This window comes from Thalassophryne amazonica, chromosome 8, assembly GCF_902500255.1.
Source record: "Thalassophryne amazonica chromosome 8, fThaAma1.1, whole genome shotgun sequence".
NCBI classification, from domain to species: Eukaryota; Metazoa; Chordata; class Actinopteri; order Batrachoidiformes; family Batrachoididae; genus Thalassophryne; species Thalassophryne amazonica.
Window position 1 is genome coordinate 50,276,586 of NC_047110.1, and position 23,227 is coordinate 50,299,812.

The 23,227-nt window shown below is 40.9% G+C and overlaps 1 protein-coding gene and 1 long non-coding RNA gene across 2 annotated transcripts in view; both read right to left on the minus strand.

Annotated features, from left to right (window-relative positions):
• Nucleotides 1-2,783: 2,783 nt before the first annotated feature.
• Nucleotides 2,784-4,482, minus strand: LOC117515574. The gene is made up of 2 exons (XR_004562187.1): nt 4,317-4,482; nt 2,784-3,064 (listed from the first exon to the last, which is right to left on the minus strand). It is a non-coding gene; the product is annotated as an uncharacterized LOC117515574 (long non-coding RNA).
• A 5,487-nt stretch (nt 4,483-9,969) lies between these two features.
• ap4e1 (adaptor related protein complex 4 subunit epsilon 1) overlaps nt 9,970-23,227 on the minus strand; it is a 31,224-nt gene continuing 17,966 nt past the window's right edge. Inside the window, exons 15-21 of the mRNA XM_034176190.1 lie at nt 19,269-19,380; nt 19,039-19,177; nt 18,702-18,951; nt 15,734-16,291; nt 15,460-15,650; nt 15,214-15,374; nt 9,970-12,032 (exon numbers count right to left, since the gene is read on the minus strand). Coding sequence (XP_034032081.1) covers nt 11,872-12,032; nt 15,214-15,374; nt 15,460-15,650; nt 15,734-16,291; nt 18,702-18,951; nt 19,039-19,177; nt 19,269-19,380 — 1,572 coding nt within the window. The 3' untranslated portion in view covers nt 9,970-11,871. The remainder of the gene's footprint in view (nt 12,033-15,213; nt 15,375-15,459; nt 15,651-15,733; nt 16,292-18,701; nt 18,952-19,038; nt 19,178-19,268; nt 19,381-23,227) is intronic.

A 23,227-nucleotide genomic window follows, 5' to 3' on the forward strand; every position in this document is an offset into this window, starting at 1 on the left:
AGTCTAGCACTAGGGGTCTCCAGTTGGTTCAAAATGCTGTTGCCAGACTCTTGACAAGAAGCACAAAGTTCAACCACACTGCACCCATTTTGGCATCTTTCATGGCTTCCTGTCTCTGTGAGGTTGGATTGTAAGGTTCTGCTATTAACCTACAAAATTATTCACACTAGCAGCTCCCTACTTAGATGACCTAATTAAACCCTACGTACCTGCCCAGGCTCTGCTTTCTCAGGGCGCAGGAGTACTTTGTGTCCCTAGGGTGAATTAAAAGTCTGCGGGTCAGAGAGCTTTCTCTTATCATGCCCCTGTTTTGTGGAATGATCTCCTGAGAGATAAAACAGTCTGATTCTCTAGAGACTTTTAAGTCCAGATTTACGAGGTCTGTTAGAAAAGTAACAGACCTTTTTATTTTTTGCAAAAACTATATGGATTTGAATCATGTGTGATTGCATCAGCCAAGCTTGAACCTTCGTGCGCATGCGTGAGTTTTTTCACGCCTGTCGGTTGCGTCATTCGCCTGTGAGCACGCCTTGTGGGAGGAGTGGTCCAGCCCCCTCGTCGGATTTTCATTGTCAAGAAATTGGCTGACCAACTGCCGCTTTGCTTCATCAAAATTTTTTCAGAAAGTGTGAGAGACAGCCAAGTGGAAACCATTTGGAAAATTCAGATGGCTTTCGGTGAAGATCTAATGGGGATCACACAGATTAAGGACAATTACAGCTGGATTAAAGACGGCCCACAGCGGCGGATGGCGCGCCGCGCACCGAGCGGCGATCGACAGGCTCAAAAGACCAGATCATTTCCAAAGTGAACGCTTTGTTGATCCGGGATGTCGTCTGACTACCAGAGAAATGGCAAGACAGCTGGACATAGCACTTTTTCGGCACATTCCACTGTTACAGGAGTTTTTGTAATGGAAAAAGGAGCGGAGAAATTCGCCACGGAGCCGCTCATGGTGCGGGACGAAAGCACCATTCGGAAGATTCAGATGGCTTTCGGTGGCTTTTCAGTCGTGTGACTATCCAAGAAATTCTGGACGACCTGGACATGCCACAACATGTCCTGTGAGGCTTCATCACGGCGTTGCTTTTTGTTGTGTGCCCTGCGCCTCCGTCCCGACGCGCGAATTCCTCCACACATCTTTTCATGCCGAAAAAGTGCTGATGTCAAACTCTTTTGCCATTTCTGTGGTAGTCAGATGACGTCCCGGATCAACAAAGTGTTTACTTTGGAAATGAACGGCACATTCCACTGTTACAGGAGTTTTTTGTCATGAAAAGACGTGCGGAGGACTTCGCGCGTCGGGACAGAGGCGCAGGGCACAGAACAAAAAGCAACGCTGTGATGAGGCCTCACAGGACATGTTGTGGCATGTCCATGTCCACAATTTCTCGGATAGTCACACGACTGAAAAGCCACCGAAAGCCGTTTGAATCTTCCAAATGGTGCAAGAGCTGGGCATGTCAGGGCTTGTCCTGTGAGACCAACACGGAGGTGTTTCCATCCCGCGCCATGAGCGGCTCCATGGCGAATTTCTCTGCTCCTCTTTCCATTACAAAAACTCCTGTAACAGTGGAATGTGCCAAAAAAGTGCTATGTCCAGCTGTCTTGCCATTTCTCTGGTAGTCAGACGACGTCCCGGATCAACAAAGCGGTCACTTTGGAAATGATCTGGTCGTTTGAGCCTGTCGATCGCTGCTCGGTGCGCCATCCGCCGCTGTGGGCAATCTTTAATCCAGTTGTAATTGTCCTTAATCTGTGTGATCCCCATTAGATCTTCACCGAAAGCCATCTGAATTTTCCAAATGGTTTCCACTTGGCTGTCTCTCACAATTTCTGAAAAAATTTTGATGAAGCAAAGCAGCAGTCGATCAGCCAATTTCCTGACAATGAAAATCCGACGAGGGGGCTGGACCACTCCTCCCACAAGGCGTGCTCACAGGCGAATGACGCAACCGACAGGCATGAAAAAACTCACGCATGCGCACAAAGGTTCAAGCTTGGCTGATGCAATCACACGATTCAAATCCATATACTTTTTGCAAAAAATAAAAAGGTCTGTTACTTTTCTTACAGACCTCGTATTTTCCCTTTTGTATGGCTAGCATACCGACATATTCTGGAACTGTGCTTCCTATCCTTTTAAATTCATTTAATTAGTAATGAAACAGGTCTCAGCCTCAACTTTATTTAATTTCTGGGGCTGTTAGGGCTAGCGGCCAACGATCACCTTAATATTCTCTCTGCTTTCCTGTTGACTTACTGCTGATGACTTATACCTTAGGTGTAGTTTTCCGGCCAACTGATTCTGCTCTTTTTCTCTCTGTCTGAGGTGCAGAGGGAAATGCGCTGGAGTGGCGTATGTGAACAATGGGAAGCCAGATTGACCGCGAGATGCCATGCCTGAAGTTGATGTAGCAGATGTTTTACATTTCTGTTTTCTGTCCAGCCACAGAATGGGGAAGGACTTGTTAACACTGAGGACAATCTGAGGATCTACAAAGAAAGTCTGAACTAAAGGAATTAAAGAATGTGAACATGTCTGAAATGAATTGGATTGAGAAATCCTGAAATGTTGAAATCCAGAAATTTGCTTGCAGGATATGGAGGCATCTTTTCTGGGGGGGGGGGGGGGGGAGTCCTAACTAGTTGCAGTCTATTTTACTGATACGCTCATCTTCACCTCCTGGTTTCCTTTTCAAGCATCTGTCACAGTGAACACTGGACTGACTGTGTGCATTGTTTAGTTGGACATTTCTGTCAGTGCATGTTCTGCATTGTGCTTTTGTTGTATTAGTATGGCCATAACAGATGGTCAGCCCACTGAGTCTGGTCTGCTTGAGGTTTCTTCCTATAATCCAAAAATGCGCTTGCTCATGGGGTAGGTAAGGGTTCAACTTTGCTTATGTTTGGTGCTTTAAATGACACATTGTGATACGGCACTGTATAAATAAACTGAAATGAACTGAATACAGTCAGGTAAGAGTTGCTTGGGGAAATCAGAGTTGTAGCGAGGTCGGTTACTGCGCAGAGCTAAGGCAAACCCAGCCAGGTGTAAGAACAGCTTTACAGCTGCTGGTCATATAACTAGAATATCATGAAAAAGTTGATTTATTTCAGTAGTTCCATTCAAAAAGTGAAACATGTATAATGTATACATTCATTCCACACAGGCTGATATATTTCAAGTGTTTAGTTCTTATAATTTTGATGATTATAACTGACAACTAATGAAAAACCCAAATTCAGTATCTCAGAAAATTTGAATATTGTGAAAAGGTTGAATATTGAAGACACCTGGTGGCACACTCTAATCAGCTAATTGACTCAAAACACCTGCAAAGGCCTTTAACTGGTCTCTCAGTCTAGTTGTGTCAGCTACACAATCATGGGGAAGACTGCTGACTTGACGTCTTGCCTGCGTTAAAGACAAAAAGGACTGGACTGCTGCTGAGTGGTCCAAAGTTATGTTCTCTGATGAAAGTAAATTTTGTATTTCCTTTGGAAATCAAGGTCCCAGAGTCTGGAAGAAGAGAGGAGAGGCACAGAATCCACATTGTTTGAGGTCCAGTGTAAAGTTTCCACAGTCAGTGATGGTTTGGGCCACCATGTCATCTGCTGGTGTTGGTCCACTGTGTTTTCTGAGGTCCAAGGTCAATGCAGCCATCTACCAGGAAGTTGAAGAGCACTTCATGCTTCCTGCTGCTGACCAACTTTATGGAGATGCAGATTTCATTTTCCAACAGGATTTGGCACCTGCACACAGTCCCAAAGCTGCCAGTACCTGGTTTAAGGACCATGGTATCCCTGTTCTTAATTGGCCAGCAAACTTGCCAGACCTTAACCCCATAGAAAATTGTGTATTGTGAAGAGGAAGATGCGACCTGCCAGACCCAACAGTGCAGAAGAGCTGAAGGTCACGATCAGAGCAACCTGGGCTCTCATACCACCTGAGCAGTGCTACAGACTGATCGACTCCATGCCACGCCGTATTGCTGCAGTAATTTAGGCAAAAGGAGCCCCAACTACGTATTGAGTGCTATACATGCTCATACTTTTCATGTTCATACTTTTCAGTTGGCCAACATTTCGAAAAATCTTTTTTTTTTGTATCGTTCTTAAGTAATATTCTAATTTTCTGAGATACTACATTTGGGATTTTCATTAGTTGTCAGTTATAATCATCAAAATTAAAAGAAATAAACATTTGAAATATATCAGTCTCTGTGTAATGAATGAATATATGTTTCACTTTTTGAATAGAATTACTGAAATAAATCAACTTTTTCATGATATTCTAATTATATGACCAGCACCTGTATTTGAAAAGTCTAAAAATTTTATTAAAGAAACTAATCAAAATCAAGTTAGACATTTTCAAACAGAAAAACACAACTGTATCTTGCTTTAAAATGTGCCTAAAATATTTGCATATGCGCACATAAAATCTATGGCCCCAACCTAGTTAAAATAGCCAGCACTGAGAAAAAAATGACAGTTACCTGACAATAGCAGCGATAGGTACAACCCCAATTCCAATGAAGTTGGGACGTTGTGTAAAATGTAAATGAAAACAGAATACAATGATTTGCAAATCCTCTTCAACCTATATTCAATTGAATACACCACAAAGACAAGATATTTAATGTTCAAACTGATAAACTTTGTTTTTATGCAAATATTTGCTCATTTTGAAATGGATGCCTGCAACATGTTTCAAAAAAGTTGGGACAGTGGCAACAAAAGACTGGGAAAATTGATGAATGCTCAAAGAACACCTGTTTGTAACATTCCACAGGTGAGTGTCGATTGGGTATAAAAGGAGCATCCCCAAAAGGCTCAGCCGTTCACAAGGAAAGATGGGGTGAGGATCACCACTTTGTGAACAACTGCATGTAAAAAATAGTCCAACAGTTTAAGAACAATGTTTCTCAATGTTCAATTACAAGGAATTTAGGGATTCCATCATCTACAGCCCATAATATAATCAGAAGATTCAGAGAATCTCGAGAACTTTCTACACGTAAGCGGCAAGGCGGAAAACCAACACTGAATGCCTGTGACATTCGATCCCTCAGGCAGCACTGCATTAAAAACCGACATCATTGTGTAAAGGATCTTACCGCGTGGGCTCAGGAACACTGCAGAAAACCATTGTCACTTAACACAGTTCGTCGCTACATCTACAAGTGCAAGTTAAAACTTTACCATGCAAAGCAAAAGCCATACATCAACAACATCCAGAAACGCTGCCGCCTTCTCTGGGCCCGAGCTTATGTGAAATGAACAGATGCAAAGTGGAAAAGTGTGCTGTGGTCTGACGAGTCTACATTTCAAATTGTTTTTGGAAATCATGGACGTTGTCCCCTTCGGACAAAAGAGGAAAAACACAATCCAGATTGTTACCAGCGCAAAGTTCAAAAGCCAGCATCTGTGATGGTATGGGGGTGTGTGTTAGTGCCCATGGCATGGGCAACTTACACATCTGTGATGGCACCATGAATGCTGAAAGGTACATCCAGGCAAACAACGTCTTTTTCGGTAATGTCCCTGCTTATTTCAGCAAGACAATAAAAGCCACATTCTGCAATTGTTACAACAGCGTGGCTTCATAGTAAAAGAGAGGTACTAGACAGGCCTGCCTGCAGTCCTGACCTGTCGCCCATTGCAAATGTGTGATGCATTATGAAGCGCAAAACACGACAACGGAGACCCCAGACTGCTGAACAACTGAAGTCGTACATCAAGCAAGAATGGGAAAGAATTCCACCTACAAAGCTTCAACAATTAGTGTTCTCAGTTCCCAAACACTTACTGAGTGTTGGTAGAAGGAAAGGTGATGTAACACAGTGGTAAACATACCACTGTCCCAGCTTTTTTGAAATGTGTTGCAGGCATCCATTTCAAAATGAGCAAATATTTGCACAAAAACAATAAAGTTTATCATTTTGAACATTAAATATCTTGTCTTTGTGGTGTATTCAACTGAATACAGGTTGAAGAGGATTTGCAAATTATTGTATTCTGTTTTTGTTTACATTTTCCACAACGTCCCAACTTCATTGGAATTGGGGTTGTATTAAAAATAGGTATTTTATGTGTAGTTAGCAGAAATTTTGGGTACCTGGCAAAATCAACAGGAATCAGAAGCCTTTGAGCCACTAATGTGTTTTCTTTTTATAACTAAAATACAAAATCAACCATCAGGTTCTGAACCTACTTTTCTAGTATATTTCATAGAAGTCAAGTATACAAACAAGATAGTGAAGTTTGAGCATGTTTTGTCTACTTTGACATCTTACATCTCTTCACCTGCTGTTATCATCCTCTCACTGTGTGTGTGAAGCTTTCATTACTCTAGCTAATTGCATGACATTGTTTTTGTTTATTCTATTATCTATTAATTGCCTAATACTCAATTTGCTATTTTGCGACAGTTAAACATTGCCGGACCTACAGTATATATCACCTCACTGCTGTAGATTGGATTTTACACACTGTTTTAATGTTACTTATAATGGAAAATTCATTAACTGGTAGAAGCACAAGTGCCAAAAACTGGGCTAAACATAAACAAACTGTAAGAGAAAAAAGAACAGTCAAAAAGTGATATTTTTCAGCAGAAATAAAAAAAAATGCATACGTATGAATGATTTTTATGCTTTCTTGTGCTTGGATGGCAAAAATGTAGAGTGGGTGAGTCAGCTTTTATAGACAACATGAACACAATTAATGATAAAATCTTGTACCTTGTCAAATGGAAAAAAAAACATAATGTGGACAAACCCTACTGCATCTGGTGAACTTTGATGCACTATATCAAACAAACAACTTTGTTTTACCCAGTATGTAATATTCCATCTGCTAGACGTGTGAATCTCAATTCAATTCCTCACAAAGCGATACGATGCGATTTGGTGTGATACGATGCGATTCAGCATAATGCAAAGAAATTATACCAAAAATTTAAATAGAAAATAAGAAGCTGCAATTCAGTATGGTACTAAGGTATTCTTCTTCTTCTGATTCTACTAGAGCCAGAGTATTTGTTTTACTGCTTATAAGCAGCAAATTTACCAGATTAAACATGAAGGAACAAGAATTAGTTCCCTCATATTTGGAACCTGTTTGATCACACTCTTAAAACAATACAGTAAGCATGAAGACAATGTCACTCTCAATGAGTGACTTAAAGTGAGTCACTCATTGACAGAGTACCGCCTTGGCAAAAGTAATTTGAGACATGTTCTCACCAGTTTTGCAGAGTGCAGCGGCAGCCACGCCATTCCAAACGACCTGCATCTTGTCAAGTTTCCCATCTTTTTAAAAAAAGCCTAAATAATTCCAAACGCATCATTTAAATGTTTTAGGTGAGTCAAAAATAAATGGACTGCATTTATATAGTGCTTTTCCATCTGCATCAGACCCTCAAATCGCTTTACACATCAATGCCTCACATTTAGCTGTAACATAACAAAATGTGGAAAAAGTGAAGTGCTGTAAATACTTTCCGGATGCACTTTATTTAAATACTACATATATTTTCTTTATTCTAAAAGACACCCTGTTTGGAACAAGTCTGAAAGATCGGTTTCCTATGCTTCTTTGAATTAAGACTCAAAGCCATGATCACTTCAGTGTTTTATTTATAAGTTAGCAGCGTGTTGGAACAGGCACTCTAAGTAACAATGATTGTGTCTGTGTCACAGGCACAAATAAAAAAATACCATCTAGAACATAAGGCGTTTTGTTTGATTCAAACAGGCCTGCAGGTACATGCTTTTCTTCAAATCCAGGACACACACACACACACACACACACACACACACACACACACACACACACACACACACACACACACACACACACACACACACACAAAATATGTAAACATTCCTGTCAGCCCAAATTCAATCAAGCACGCAGAAATGAGTCACATCAACTGAAGACTAAATCAGGCACAGCACAAATAGTCCATGATGCAAATGAGAACCATAGTTTTTGTTCAATTAAAATGATAATGAAATAATTGCATATAAATATAAATCAAACAAATATGTTTTCCAATACTGCACAGATACAAAAATATAATAATTCAAAAGTATTGACATCTCCTTTTTGCTGTGAGCTAATCACCAAAAACACTCATGCTTCATATTACATAAAATGTAGCTTCAGCAAATCCTGGGGAAAATAATCAGCGTACAACTGCTGTTCATCATAATGTGACATGAAGAAGCCTTTTTAATTCTCCTTCTACTTCCTACAGATTTCAAACTAGTTCTCTTTTGAAATGAGTTTAGTGCATATACAATATTTCCTAGTTTACAATAATACTTGAAGACAGTGCATACCAGAATTAACTGTACTCATAAAAGTGATCAGTTTGGCCTGATGTCAGTAATATTTTCTCACACCTCGTCCGATGATTTAAAGCTACAGTGTGTAGGATTTAGGGGTGTTTTTTAGCAGAAATGGAGCATACCATTCATAACCATAGGTTCATTAGTGCATCATTACCTGCATTAATGCTTCAATGTGTTTTCTTAAGCTTAGAATGAACCTTTCGTATCTACGTGGGAGTGGGTCCCCTCATGGAGGCCACCATGTTACACCACCAGGTTTATGCAGTGGCCCAAAAGGGACATATGTACGCCACCTTTTGCATTGTGCAGTGCAGCTGGAGGACTGAAGATAAAGAAGAATAATCAGTGGTTGCTCCCCTACACATTGTCTAGCAGTTGCTAGCGCAGGCTAACAAGTTTGCAAATCTTAATTTTTTGAATTGGGGGATTATACATATTGATTATTACAAGAGAAGGCAATGAGGCTGTAAAAACTTGAAAGGAAACAAAATCATGGCCAGCATTCTGCCATCTCACCACTAGATGACACTACATCATACATACTGTTGCTTTATAAAGAACATAACGCTTCATGTTTTCGCATGCAGGTGATGCAAAAAAAAAAAAAAGTCTCAATTAATTGGTTAGTACATCCACCAACCAACATTTAATCTGTAGAGGATTTGAAAATGATGTCATCACTCCCTGCAGTCTTTTGTAGCGCCACTTTGGTGACCGTCATCTTCTCAGAAGTTATTTCTGTGCAAATTTCAGCTGTATAAATTTGAGTCATTTTGAATAATACAGAACACCTACAGATGAGGCAGGGGTGGTGGCCAAGTGGTTACTGTTAAAGCTTAGCTCATGAAGTAAAGACTCACTACAGTAAAAACAATGCTCTTTTGGGGCAACATGCTATTTGTCTAACTGCACTGAAAGCCATGAATAATAATAACAACAATAAAAAAAGATCTACCTGATCTCAGCAATCCTTATATTCATTCTGGCAAATTACAGTCTGTTGTAATTTGTGTCACGCAAGTGATAATTTGATATCATGTAGGTTTTAGGCTGTCGTGACAGACACCGTCACCAACATTAGTGTTTGACAGACAGCTGCTGCAGCCTCTTATTAAAGTGATGAAAAGCATAAAAATGTACATTTTGGTTGTGGATTCTCTGTGCTGTTTAGACTGCAACAACTCTCTGGCGTGCAAAGGATTATGGGATATCTCATTAGATCGAATGCTGCCATGAACAATGCCATCTACTGGCCAGGACGTTAAACAGCAAACTTCACTTCCCCCAGAAGTCATGAACAGGAAACAATTGCAGCTCACACAACCTGAGCATGTTTACATAAAACAAACAAAATAACAATGTCTATAAACCCAGAGAATATATTCACGAAAGTTTTAGGCATTAAATACAAAGAGTTTAAAGCTATTGTCCATGTGCAGCGGTTAAAGTGCAGCCTCATCAGAGCGTCTCAATGCATTTCTCCTGTCGTGAAACTTTAGCCATAATGCACTGCAGTGTGTGTGACCAAACACTAAAACCTTCAAAATTAGCGATCAAATGGATTAATGTGATTATTAACCATCAGATGACAAGGTAAAACCTCTTAAATCATTCTAAAGTCAGTTTTAAGCAGAAACGAGGCTGTTTTAAGCAGAAACGAGGCGACACTTGGTGACGCTTTGAAATTACCGACACGCAGTGAACGCATCAGCTAGCATCTCTTGTAGCTGCAGCACTCCGATCGCTTCCTCCGTCTTTTATTATGAAATAATGCTGAACTTATGTGGAAATGATTGTTGTACAAAAGCTTTAGAAAGCTGTTGCTGAGATACATGATGACTGGAGTGCAGTTTTAAGCAGAAACGAGGTGTTAATCCGTGAACCCCGGCTAATGACGCATGTGCAGTGAAGGCAGGGCAGACTGATTTTTAGGGGGGACCGTTCGGTCGGTGTCACCAGGTTCATTAAAACCAACAGTATCTTGAAAGTCTCTTATCTGACGACCTAATGGGAACATCAGCCCACACGATACCAACATGGCAGATGTTCGTACATGACATCTGACATCAGTACAAATCCTCTACAGATCTTTGTGATATTGTAAATTAGGTTGAGATTAATTAAAATGGGTTACTTGATCACATCTGCTTTCTACTTACTACTGCTCTTTAGTTTCTGGTCTAACAATGACTCCTGCTGCCTGCTCGAGTTACCAAAATATCAGATTTGCAGGACAATGAAAGCACCAGCCAACAAATTAAATAAAGGAATGAAATTATGGGTATAAAACCTAAAACTAAAATAAAACCTGCTGTGTAATGTGGGCTGCTGCTAACAGAGGCTGTTTAACCATGTGAGCCATAAAAACTCAGTAAGTAAATCCCTTTGGCACCTCCCTCGTTTTCACTTGGGGTCCCCACAGCAGATCAGAGGTGGATCTGTATGTTGATTTTACGCCAGATGACCTTCCTGATGCAACTCCAAATTGAAGAATGTGCAGGGACGGGTTTGAACTGGGAACCTCCTGCGCTAGAAACAAGCGCACTTAACAGCTGCTTCAGCCATAAAAGCTTAGTAAGCTGTTAAATTTGGATGAAGCCGAACAAAGTGGGGTTCGGCAATGTTCGGAGTATTTCTTCTCCTGTTTTTGAAAATATTCTGTGTTAAATATTTACCTTGAATATACTTGTGCTGAAATAGCATGAACACCATGAATAAAAGACAAACCGGTAATGACCAAAAACAGCATTATTTGAAATAGGAAGTACGCCACAAACCTTAGAACATGTAGTCCATTCAGCAGGATAAAAAAAAAAAAAAATCACTCCAATGTCATAAGATTGGTTCTTGTAATCTACACCATAAAAGAAATAAAAAGAAAACCTATCTCACAATGTTAAAGAGATCAAAGAAACATTTGAGTCAGACTCAGCTGTGCCTCAAAATTTAATCATCTTCCTAAGGGTCACCTCTCTAATATGATTCACCAAAATCTGTTGTCTACTTTTGAGTTTTCATTGTAAACAGATAGGAGCGATCACATGGCCAATATCCCTCCTCTCTTTGTCAGCGAAAATAATAATACAATTAATACAATACAAAGTATTAATTTAGTCCATTCACAATGCTTCAAGCATTTTAATTATTAAGTCATCATGGTGCCTACAAAGACTCATCTTTTTAAGACGTAAATGTTAGTTCCACAGGAGCATTAACATATAATCCCTGAGCCCCGAGGCCACAACTCACCACATTTAGTAAATGAACCGATTAGTGAAGACGTGTGTCAATATAACTGTTAAAATAAATAAATTTTAAACATAGAAATACAACATAATCAAAGTGTGTTAAAGCATGTTGAAAGAGACCATGAAAATGTAAATACTTCAATGTAAAAATGCTCCACATCACACACTTCACACTGTACTTTTCTGATCAGCTCTACCACACTGTGTACCTTCCTCCTCAGTGGGTGAGGGTCTGGTGGTGGAGGTGCAGTGAGGCCTCAGTGCTCTTGCAAAACTCTCTGACAGTGGTAAAGGAGGCAGTCAGGCAGATCAGGGACAGGAGAGCGCAGCCACACCGCCAGAGTGCCCGCATGCACCCGGCAGTGCAAGAGACACGGCTCTCCCTGCAGGAGACAACATGCTACAATGGCTTCGGTTCCTGTGGGGAAAAAGAAGAAACGTTAGTCCTCGACATCAACACTCTGTTTTTACAGGCTGTATTTCTTACAATGGAAAAAGTAAGAAATATGTTATTTTCATGAGATATGGACTTTCTACCACCTGGTGGATTTGCATGAGTGTTGTGCATGACGCCCGGTTCAGTGCTCCTTTACAGAGAGGAGACAACAAAATTCAACCCCCAACTCCTTTAATTTTTTACTGTGACTGCTTTGAAATGATTGTAGTTATCACTTTAAAAACAACATTAAGAATAGTTTGTCTATATTCCATTCACCAGCGCACTGGGCTCTTTGCTCAGAGTGATGTGAACACCGTTGGAAACACTCTGAAAACAAATTTATTTGTGAAAGGCTAGTGCACATTCATGTACATCATCATAGAGTGAGGTAAATATGCCAGACTATAGCCATCAGATCATTTCTGACAGCACTGAACAGTTCCTTCAGTAACAGGATGCTCCACCCAGTGTGTGCGAAGGACAGGCACCGTTAAGTCCTTTCTTCCTGGTTTATATATTACGGCTGAGTGGATCCATGTCATTTGATTAATGCTTTGTAGGTCTTTGTAGGTAGCTCTGCGTGCACAGACACACACACAATGTGCGCACACACACACACACACAAAACATGCATGTGCGCACACAAACGCAAAACAAATCCACTGCGCTGTAAGCCGTCTGGAGGCTGTTAGGAGGAAATTAGAATGAAAAGCTGGACTAATTTTTGACGTGATTTTTTTCGCTTCACTGAGGAAGTACACAGTCTTTTTTGGGGGGGAAGTACAGTGGTCCCTCGTTTATCGCAGGAGTTACGTTCTAAAAATAGCCCACAATAGGTGAAATCCGCAAAGTAGTCAGCGTTATTTTTTACAATTATTATAGATGTTTTAAGGCTGTAAAACCCCTCACTACACACATTTTCTCACTTTTCTCTCCTGTGTAAACACTCTCAAAGTTCAAACCTTAGTAGAAAAATAAGTCCAGTATTATAGAATGAAACCAAAGATCAAAACCTGTTTTCAGGCCCAAACATTTGTTTGAGAAATAAAAATAGAACGTTTTCCTATAAATAATTATGATGGCTTTTGGAACTAACAAATTTAACTTTAACGATCAACCTACGAGGTTGGACACATAAGAAATTATTAATAGTGACTGACCAGTATTTCACAGTTCCTCTGATCGCGCCTCTTCGTCCTGGCGCCGCTCCGCGGCGTGTTTTTCCACTGAGTGACATCTCGCTGCAGGTGTCTTTTTCCGAGTGAAGAACAGTTATGGGTAGTTGTTGGCGCTCTTTTTTCTTCTGGGCGAGAAGATTCTTATAAACAGACACACGCAGAACACAATGCGCGTACTCTCCCTTCGCTCACTGCCTCCGGTGTTACCGTTGCGGGACGGATGCGGGACCCACAAAGAATCCAAGTCATTAAAAAGATACAAACTTCTCTCAGTGGCCACGGAGCTCTGCGGCTGCGGTTACCGAGACCATGCACCGCTGCTGAATTCTATCCTTGTGGGCTGCTGGAGCGCTCTGCATCAAAACAGCGAGCGTAGTCTCTACACCTGTTGCCAGATTTTGGCTGCAACTCTGCACAGCAGACAGTGGGGCGATGTGAGTGGCCCGCTGCAGCTCTTACCGAGCTCGCAGACTCGGTAAGTGCATTGGAGGCAGTGAGAGCAATCGCAGTGATGTCGACCGGCCCGCCTGATGAGGACGCAGAACACAATGCGCTGTTAAAAAAAAGAAGCAGCATGCAAAATTGCACTAAAAAATTGTCAGAATTATTTTCGGACTTGTATTTAAAGTTCATGATGGACTGTTGATGTTAGAGCAGCAGTGATGCACCAAAGTTGGACAAATTTCTGACATGATTTTCGATGGAGTGACGAAGCACACAAACTATTTTTCTTTTTTTTTCTGGGAGTACATAAAGTCAGTGCAGTGACGCACCAAATGTAAGTCCCTTTTCTGCTGTTTATAAATTAATACAATAACAAATGACAAAGATCTATTTTAGCCGTTATATAAAACAAATAATGAATGTTTTGCATTCTTTCAATGGAACGAATATATAATTCGGTGAAAGCTGGAACAAACCATTCAACTCGGCGAATGTATAATAGAAAATGGATGGACGGATGTCTTTTAAGCAAGCAGCCTGGTTGCCTAGTGGTTAGCACTGTTGCCTCACAGCAAGAAGGTCATGGGATCGCTTCCCACTTGTTGCCTTTCTATGTGACGTTTGCATGTTCTCCCTGTGTTTGTGTGGGTTCCCTCCAAGTTCTCCGGCGTCCTCCCACATTCAAAGACATGCAGGTTAGGTGAAATGGAAACTTGAAATTGTCTGTAGGTCTGTGTGCTGGTGTGAATGTGTTTGTTTGTCTACATGTGGTCCTGCGAAAGACTGCTTCCTTTGAGTTTTTTTTTTTCTTTTTTGCTGGCTAGGTCATGATTATGGCCATGTAAGGACTAAAGTCATTGGGGTGTTCTTATAGCTGCTAGCTCACTGGTGAAATCTGAAGCTGCAATGCTGGTTTTCTGCTACAAGACCCCTGGTGGGGAAGAGAGGGTCATTCTTCTCCCTAACAGGTCATTTAACATTACATTACTCCCAAACTGTAAAATGAAGGTCAAAAAGTTACTTACTCATCTTCATGAAAGTTACTTAGTTCCACTTTAATTTGTATATTACTACCACATGAATTAGCAGGTATCCACAGTGTAGTGAGGTTATCTCCACTGTCAGTACATGGTTATTGAGGTTATCTGCTGGTCATAGTTTTTAATATCCTCACCCAAGCTGCCTGTTATGAAAATCACTGCCCAGTCTGGGAAAATAAATAAATAAATAAAACACTTGATCCAATGTTAGGCTGTTAGCTTTAGCTTGTTTGGTAACTCCAAGATGGAAGGGAGTGTGTTCAGGCTTCATTTGTTGATCCCAAGTCACACCAAAATATGACCTGGGATAGACAGGTCACACCAAAACTCTCTACCCATTTTATGGGTTTGCCAAGAGTTAGGCTGAATCGAGCACTACCAAGACTGCAACATTTGGAACAGCCCCATTTTGGCTTCGAACCAGCTCTTCACAAAGTCCATCATATGGGTGGTTTTGTCCAGTGTATACACAATTTATGGTTCAAGCAAACTACTCACCTATGATTTCCACAACATGAATGTCAAGTTTCTTCCTCAGTAAATTCAGTGTGGCTGTGAACGGTTCCTGTCCATCGCTAACAAGTATGAGGTTCTGCTTTGTATCATTTGAGAAGTTCAGCCACATTTTCCCATAATCCTCTGTGGACACGGTCAAAGGTCTGTCCGAAGATACAAACAAGAAAGATGTGAGAGAAAGAAATACACACCTCTGCTTGACCAAATGTGAAGAAAAAAACTATTTGCCTGATGAAGTTAGTTAGAGAGAGTTTGTATGAGAACTGTAGTGTCTGAGGAGTCCCAACAGGCAACTGGTAAGATAAAGTCCCAACCAATTCAAAGTGAGGTGATGGTCTCTTCACGACCAATGAATACTGGCTCACTGCCACAGTGTGACTCTTAACCTCCTCCATCGGACTATCGCACATAAAGCACACCTGATAGAGGGATTAAAAAATAAATACATTTGGATAAAATGAACATAAACGCTCATTAATGACATGCTGTTGTAGAAACATACCTCCAGTTCTTGAGAGTCGACCTGAAGTACTATCTGTTCAGTGTTCATGTCAGACTTGTTTGTAACTAAAATAACAAATACTAAAGAGTCCTTTTTCTGGACGTGACAGGCTGAAAGATGGAGTTTCTGTTCTGAACACAGAAGAATGATTTCTGATTGAGGGAGACCAGAAAGCTCTGCAGGCAGATGGAAACTGAGAGATAAATCTTCAAGTCTGTCCAGATCTTCATATGGAGTTAAATTAACCTCTAACATGCCTTCATCCCTGATAAAAGATTGGCTACTTTTTGTCATTTCGCCTTCAGAAAAGTCCCCCGTTACATCACTGGTGCCATTAACAGGAATGAAATCTTGAGATGGTTGAGATGCCTGTTCAGGTGTAGAAACAGCCAGTTCTGAGGGTGAGTCCAGCAGGTTGTTACACAGCAAGTTATCTACAGTGCTGAGACTAGATCTGATGGTGGTGGACATCTGCTCGCTGGCACATGATGATGATGATGGGCCCCGGCTTCTGGTGTTTCTTCTGAACCGATGGGATGTTTGCTCAGATTTCTCCATCTATTAATTTGCAACAAAACACAAGTATAACAATGCTCCTTTGAAGTTAAGATTACACAATGTATCACATAGTGAAATTTACAAAAAGCTAAAGCATCTAACAGAGCATCAAATTGGTTTGCAATCATAAAGCCAGAAGTCTTTGCCAGCTGTTCTGTTCATGTTAAAGTCTATTCCTCATGTGCAATGTTTCAAACTGATATGCAATCACAAAAGCCCAAGATAATCTGATGCATGTAGATGGTACTACTCTAGGAAAGACTGCAAGCCAGGATTCTTTCGAGGGTACATGAGACCACGTGAGACCAAAAAGCGCAGTCATCAGCTTGGGCATGGTCTGAGCTTGTATCTCTCTTTGTTTCTCAGAAGTTATGCCCCTTGAAGACTTATTGTGGGGTTGGGCCACCATGGGTGGTGCGGGGCTGGTGCAGTCTGTGGGTGGGCTGGCATGGGGCTACTCTAGGTCCCACTGCAATGCAAGACGTATTTAACTATTACACAACTGTCTTTGGACAAACTTTGTTGAAAACTACACCAAATGCATGAAAAGTACTGCTGACACCTGGGAAAGACCAAAAAGCCCAACCTTGAGCTTTACTAATGTTTGAGGTAGAGTCTGCATATCTTATCTAGGTTTGTGTCTCAGTATCTATGTGCCTTGTTGACTTATTGAGGAGTTCCTTGCGGGTGTCTGGACCCTGATAACAAACAAGGCCCCCAAAGCTGATGCAAAGCTGCTAAAGTTGGCGGGTGGGCTGGAATGGTACTATTTTGGGTCTGCAATGCAAGGTCTACCTGATTTTTATGTCCACTGTTTAAATTGAGCAATATGTCACCATCATCACTAACTCTGACCTTTGGTGTGTGTCTTAAGACAAATCTGGCATTACTTTAGGAAAGGCATCCGGCTAAACCTTTGAATCAACTTCAAGATCAATCTGTTGAGGTCAAGAGGAAGTTGGAAAGAAAAATTTTATTTCATTTCTTTTTTGTTTCATTTCTTGTTTTTTATGTTGAGATGCTCTGTGGTTTGAATAAAATAACAGGACCCAGTCTCCAACATTTTGCAGATACCAATCTATCCACATGTGAGAAATATGTCCACACAGCAAAACCCTAAATTTAGTATAAGCAGAAATGTGTGTCTGCAGCCACTTGGACGTAAACCCCAGTTATTGTCAACTATAACTTTTGCACCAAACTCTTGTTTGTTTTTTCCTATTTAAGATGTATCTCACGCAATCATTGTAACAGAAAAAAGAACAGTTAAAATAAATCATTGAAAGCCTGTTGTTACCATGATGTCCGTGTCCATGATGAGTGTATGTAAATGTCTGACCACACTTACATATGACTGATTCACAATAAACACCTTTCAAATGTTGGGATTGTGAGAAGAATGAGATATGACGCAAAAATACCACGGGTTTTTCTCAACCGGGAAAAACTGTTTTAGCTGAGCCTCCCCTTACAGAAATGACAATTTTTTAAGTATTATTCCTAGCACACGGCATTCCCTCAGCGATCAATTCTTCTATAAATACATAACATTGATGCCAGGAAACAGCAAACCCATTCATAATAAACAGCGTATTTATTCCCAAAATACTAAAAACGTGGCAAAATGACAGTAAGAATGCATAAACATGTCCTATTTCATGCAGCTTCCACACTCTGTTGTTGCTCCAGTCCTTCAAGAAGCCCCAGAATGCCCCATTTTGACCTCAAATTTTCAAAAGCCTCGCACCAACAGAAGGGGGGAGGGGCCCCTTCTGTACCCCCCCACTGGCCTGCTCAGCTCCCTCGCATCTGGTGTCAACCCCTAGCTAAACTTTCCTATAAAAAGCCCTGAATACTGTTACTTTTTTTTTTGCTGGGGGGGGAAGTGAACAAATAAATACACACAGTATATCACCACCAGTTTCTGAAGACAAAAAGTCAACCACTCACCAAATTAAAATGCTACATAATGAGAACAAACTGATCAAACTTCTGGTGAACTTTGAGGCACTCGATCAATCCAAAAAGCAACTTTGTTTTGCTGATATAATATGCTACAGATGTGTTTTCCACCTGCTGGCTGGATGATGGATTAGGAGCAGGTGTGGTTGTCAGTGACTGAAACAAACCCGTTTCATACAGAACTGTATAGACTCTCACAAATAAAATGTAATTTCTTGATTGTTTCACAGCAGTTACAGTCTACAATTCAAATTAGTTTCAAATCTGTTGATCTCTCAATGTGTGTATTTGTGAGTTTACATAGATACGTAAATTATCTTATTTTTGTGTGTTGGTTTAATTTCCAAAGCCTTGGGCTGGTGGCAATCAAGGGCATTGCTGCTCGTCTTTCAAGCCTATATTACCAACATAACATCCAACAAATTTATCACACATTTGGTCTTCTCACCAGTGACACAAAGTTTTGGGAACCCAGGCCAACAAACAGTGAAGACGCCAGCTGCTGCTTCTCTTGATTCAGCTCACTCGTCTGAGTGGGAGTCGGGCTACGTGTGATCTCAGGCTCACCCTGCTGGATGGGTGAGTGCAGAAGACTGGGAACCTCAACATGTACAGGTTCCTCCACGGGTGCACTTTGGGACAGATAGCCCTCCCTACCCCACACCCTCTTCACTCCATCCAGCTTTAGAGTTGCTGAGCTATGACAAAATGACAAATGACCATGCAATTTCAAAAGAAAATATCAACAAAAATACTGAGTAAGCATGTAAGATTTCTTTACTTACACTTCTTTCTGGGAGAGATCTGTGCTATTGCCTAACACACCGGAGCTGACCGATAACAGCGTAGGAGACTGTCTGTCAGCTATACTGCAGGAGGCCAAACTAATGGGCAGGGAGAGACTGTAAGGCTCCAGGCTCAAAGCTGAGAGACAACACAGAAATACAGAGCAACTCAAAACAAGTCACTGTACACACTCCCAAATTTCCAGTTTGAACACTTCCAATGGTTTTACCTCTTGCCTGAGTTAGTTCCTCCTGGCGTTGATGTGGAGGCTTATATGGAGCAGCGCCAGCAGCCAACGCCTCTGACACAAACCCATCCAGAAATGACAGAGAAGAATCCACCTAGAAAACAACATAAAGGCTCAGTACAACCGAAAGTTTAAACATGCTTCCAAGGAGATTAAAAAAAAAAAGCATTTGGAAAAGTGTAGCAGGACAAGCAAAATGTCACACAAGAAATTAAACAAATGGAAATAACACTCTGCAGTCTTTTTTTTTTCATGGTTTGTTCAGAGCAGAACACAAGGGACTGGCACTTTAAAGTCATAAAAAAAAAACCTCACAAAGCTAAAACTACAGGAGAGGAGTCTTGTCTTTAGGGAATGGCATCTGGTGGGGTGCTGAAGGGTCGTCCACTGCACGGTGGTACCCAGGTCCAAACCTGAAGCAGCTCACATGGTGAGCACCTGGAACATCCTTTCACTGCTGTTAATGGGAGCTTGGAAAACTCCATACTGCAGTGACTTTCTGAAAGGCTTTTGGTCACACCAATGGCCTTTGTATGGACAGAGTGGCAGTTTATGGAGTAGACCAGCTCTTTCCAATGGTGCCGGATGTTACCCCTGTCAATAAGGGCATTATTATTGGCTGCATGGATGGAGTGTTGGGTAAGGTAGAAAATAGCAACTTCTGTGCTTTTGTTAGCAAGGAAAGATTTGACTTGGACGATGCTGTGATCTTTGCAGAATCAATGGCTACCCCAATTGCAGCACTTGAGATGTTGAGTCAGAAATCACAGTGTCTGCCTTTGTGATTACCCTGGATCAAGACTAACACCCCGTCACACCTTGATGATTTAACCAGCGTATGCAGACTACTAAAAAAACCTGGCATACGCTGGCATACACCTAAAGGGGAGGTTTTGTATAAGTTAAGAGCACGTTAAAGCACGCTGATATACGTTGTAACATGCAGAGTACCTCAAAAAATTTTGGGCATGCACAATATTTTCCACGTATGCCAGTGTATGTCTCATACATTCCGCACATGGGGGACATAAGCTGTAGGTAAGTTATACGATTGTTGACACACATTTCTTGAAAGTTACACAAGTTGAAATACGTCAATTAATGCTGTCCATTGAATGGCTCAAAACTGCAGTTTTCATGCAGACTTTCAAATATTGAAACTACTGACACACTGAGTACAACCCCAATTCTAATGAAGTTTGGACATTGGACATCTTTCTAATCTGTTTAATCAATTTTAACTATCTAATCTATTTAATCTGTATTATCTATCTAATCTGTTGAATCTATTTAATCTATCTAATCTACAACCCCAAATCCAATGAAGCTGGGATGTTGTATAAAATGTAAATTAAAAACAGAATACAATGATTTGCAAATCCTCTTCAACCTATATTGAATTGAATACACCACAAAGACAAGATATTTAATGTTCAAACTGATAAACTTTATTGTTTTTGTGCAAATATTTGCTCATTTTGAAATGGATGCCTGTAACACGTTTCAAAAAGATTGGGACAGTGGTATGTTTACCACTGTGTTACATCACCTTTCCTTCTAACAACACTCAATAAGTGTTTGGGAATTGAGGACACTAATTGTTGAAGCTTTGTAGGTGGAATTCTTTCCCATTCTTGCTTGATGTACGACTTCAGTTGTTCAACAGTCCGGGGTCTCCGTTGTCGTATTTTGTGCTTCATAATGCACCACACATTTTCAATGGGTGACAGATCTGGACTGCAGGCAGGCCAGTCTAGTACCTGCACTCTTTTACTACGAAGCCACGCTGTTGTAACACGTGCAGCAACAACACACGGGAGGTGTGGCGGGGCATAAAAGACATCACAAACTTCACGGGCTGTGATGTGCCATCAGGAGACCTGAGTGCGCCACTGGCAGAGGAGCTAAACTGCTTCTTTGCCCGTTTTGATACATCCCAGCGGCACTCATCTGCTAAAGCTCTGCCCCCATCCCCACCGCTCTCCTGCTCCACTCCACTCACTGTACAGGAGCATGAGGTCAGACGGGTGCTCCTGACAGTGAATCATAAGAAAGCCACCGGCCCAGATGGAGTACCTGGCAAAGTGCTCAGACCGTGCACCTACCAGCTTGCTCCCACCTTCACCAGGATCTTCAACTTCTCTCTGGACCAGGCAGTTATCCCATCCTACCTCAAAGCAACCACAATAATACCTGTGCCGAAGAAGTCTCCCATCACCAGCCTGAATGACTACCGTCTGGTGACCCTTACTCCGGTAGTCATGAAGTGCTTCGAGAGACTAGTTCTCCAGCACATCAAGGTCTATCATCCTCCAGACTTTGACCCTCACCAGTTCACATACCGTGCGAACAGATCCACAGAGGATACCATCGCTGTAGCTCTCCACTCTGTGCTGAGCCACCTGGTGCAGCAGCAGAGTTCCGTTCGGATGCTCTTTGTGGATTACAGCTCAGCCTTCAATACAATAATCCCGGACATTCTCACTACAAAACTGGCCATGTTCCTGAGCCCACGTGGTAAGATCCTTTACACAATGACGTTGGTTTTTAATGCAGTGCCGCCTGAGGGATCGAAGGTCACAGGCATTCAGTGTTGATTCTGTGAATTTTCTGATTATATTATGGACTGTAGATGATGGAATCCCTAGAGTCCTTGCAATTGAACATTGAGAAACATTGTTCTTAAACTGTTGGACTACTTTTTCATGCAGTTGTTTACAAAGTGGTGATCCTCGCCCATCTTTGCTTGTGAACGCCTGAGACTTTTGGGGATGCTCCTTTTATACCCAATCGTGAGTGTCCTCAGTTCCCAAACACTTACTGAGTGTTGTTAGAAGAAAAGGTGATGTAACATAGTGGTAAACATACCACTGTCCCAGCTTTTTTGAAACGTGTTGCAGGCATCCATTTCAAAAGGAGCACAAAAACAATAAAGTTTATCAGTTTGAAAATCAAATATCTTGTCTTTGTGATGTATTCAGTTGAATGAATGAAAAAAGTCCATTTAAATTGAAAAAACTGATGACATTTTAGAAAAAAGTTGATATTTTTAATAGCCCTGGTCATTTTATTCTAGTGTTACAGTCTTGCTATTCTACAGTGTACCTACTGTAATATACGACAATTTATTACTGTAAAAAGATTACAGTACTGTCCCACTGATAAATTACAGTGGTTGCCAGACTAATTCTGCTAAGAATACAGTAAAACACCAATGGGATTTGGGCTTCTTCCATTTTGCTCACCACAAGAGTTTCAGTTTGGGATCCTCAAGCTAATTTGCCTCTTTTTTAATGTACCTGTGCAATGCACTAATGTACCGATATTGGTCAACTTTATCTTAAAATAAATAAGTTATAAAAATGGGAAATAACAGAGTTGCACAGTGGATGGTGGTACACACAGTAAGAGCACTTGCCTCCTAAAGAGAATATCCCTGGTTCAAGACCAGAATGTCCATTGCTACGACTAAAGCTGGAGCTGCACTGGAAAAACCAAATCAACACGCGAATTCCAAACTGAATCTCCTACGGTAATAACAACTCCAAGGAAAATGGAAGAAGCCAATAGTCTCACAGAATTGTTTTACTGTTTTTTTGTGTGTATTTGTTTTGTTTTGTAGAGTTGGCCATGCAACCACAGTTGCTTATGGTACTTTAACAGTGGGACAACACTGTAAAATCTTTTTCCACCAAATAAACTGTTGTATGTTATAGTAGGCACACTGCAGAATAACAGTACAGTAACATTATACAAATAATGAATGTTTATGAGTTCAATGGTACGAATATTTCATGAGGTGAAAGCTGGGACCAAATTAATTCACCAAATTAAATATTAGTTCCATTGAAAGAATGTAAAAACCTTCATTATTTGCTTTATATAACAGCTAAAATAGATCCTTGTCATTTGATAGTTTATTAATTCATAAACAACAGAAA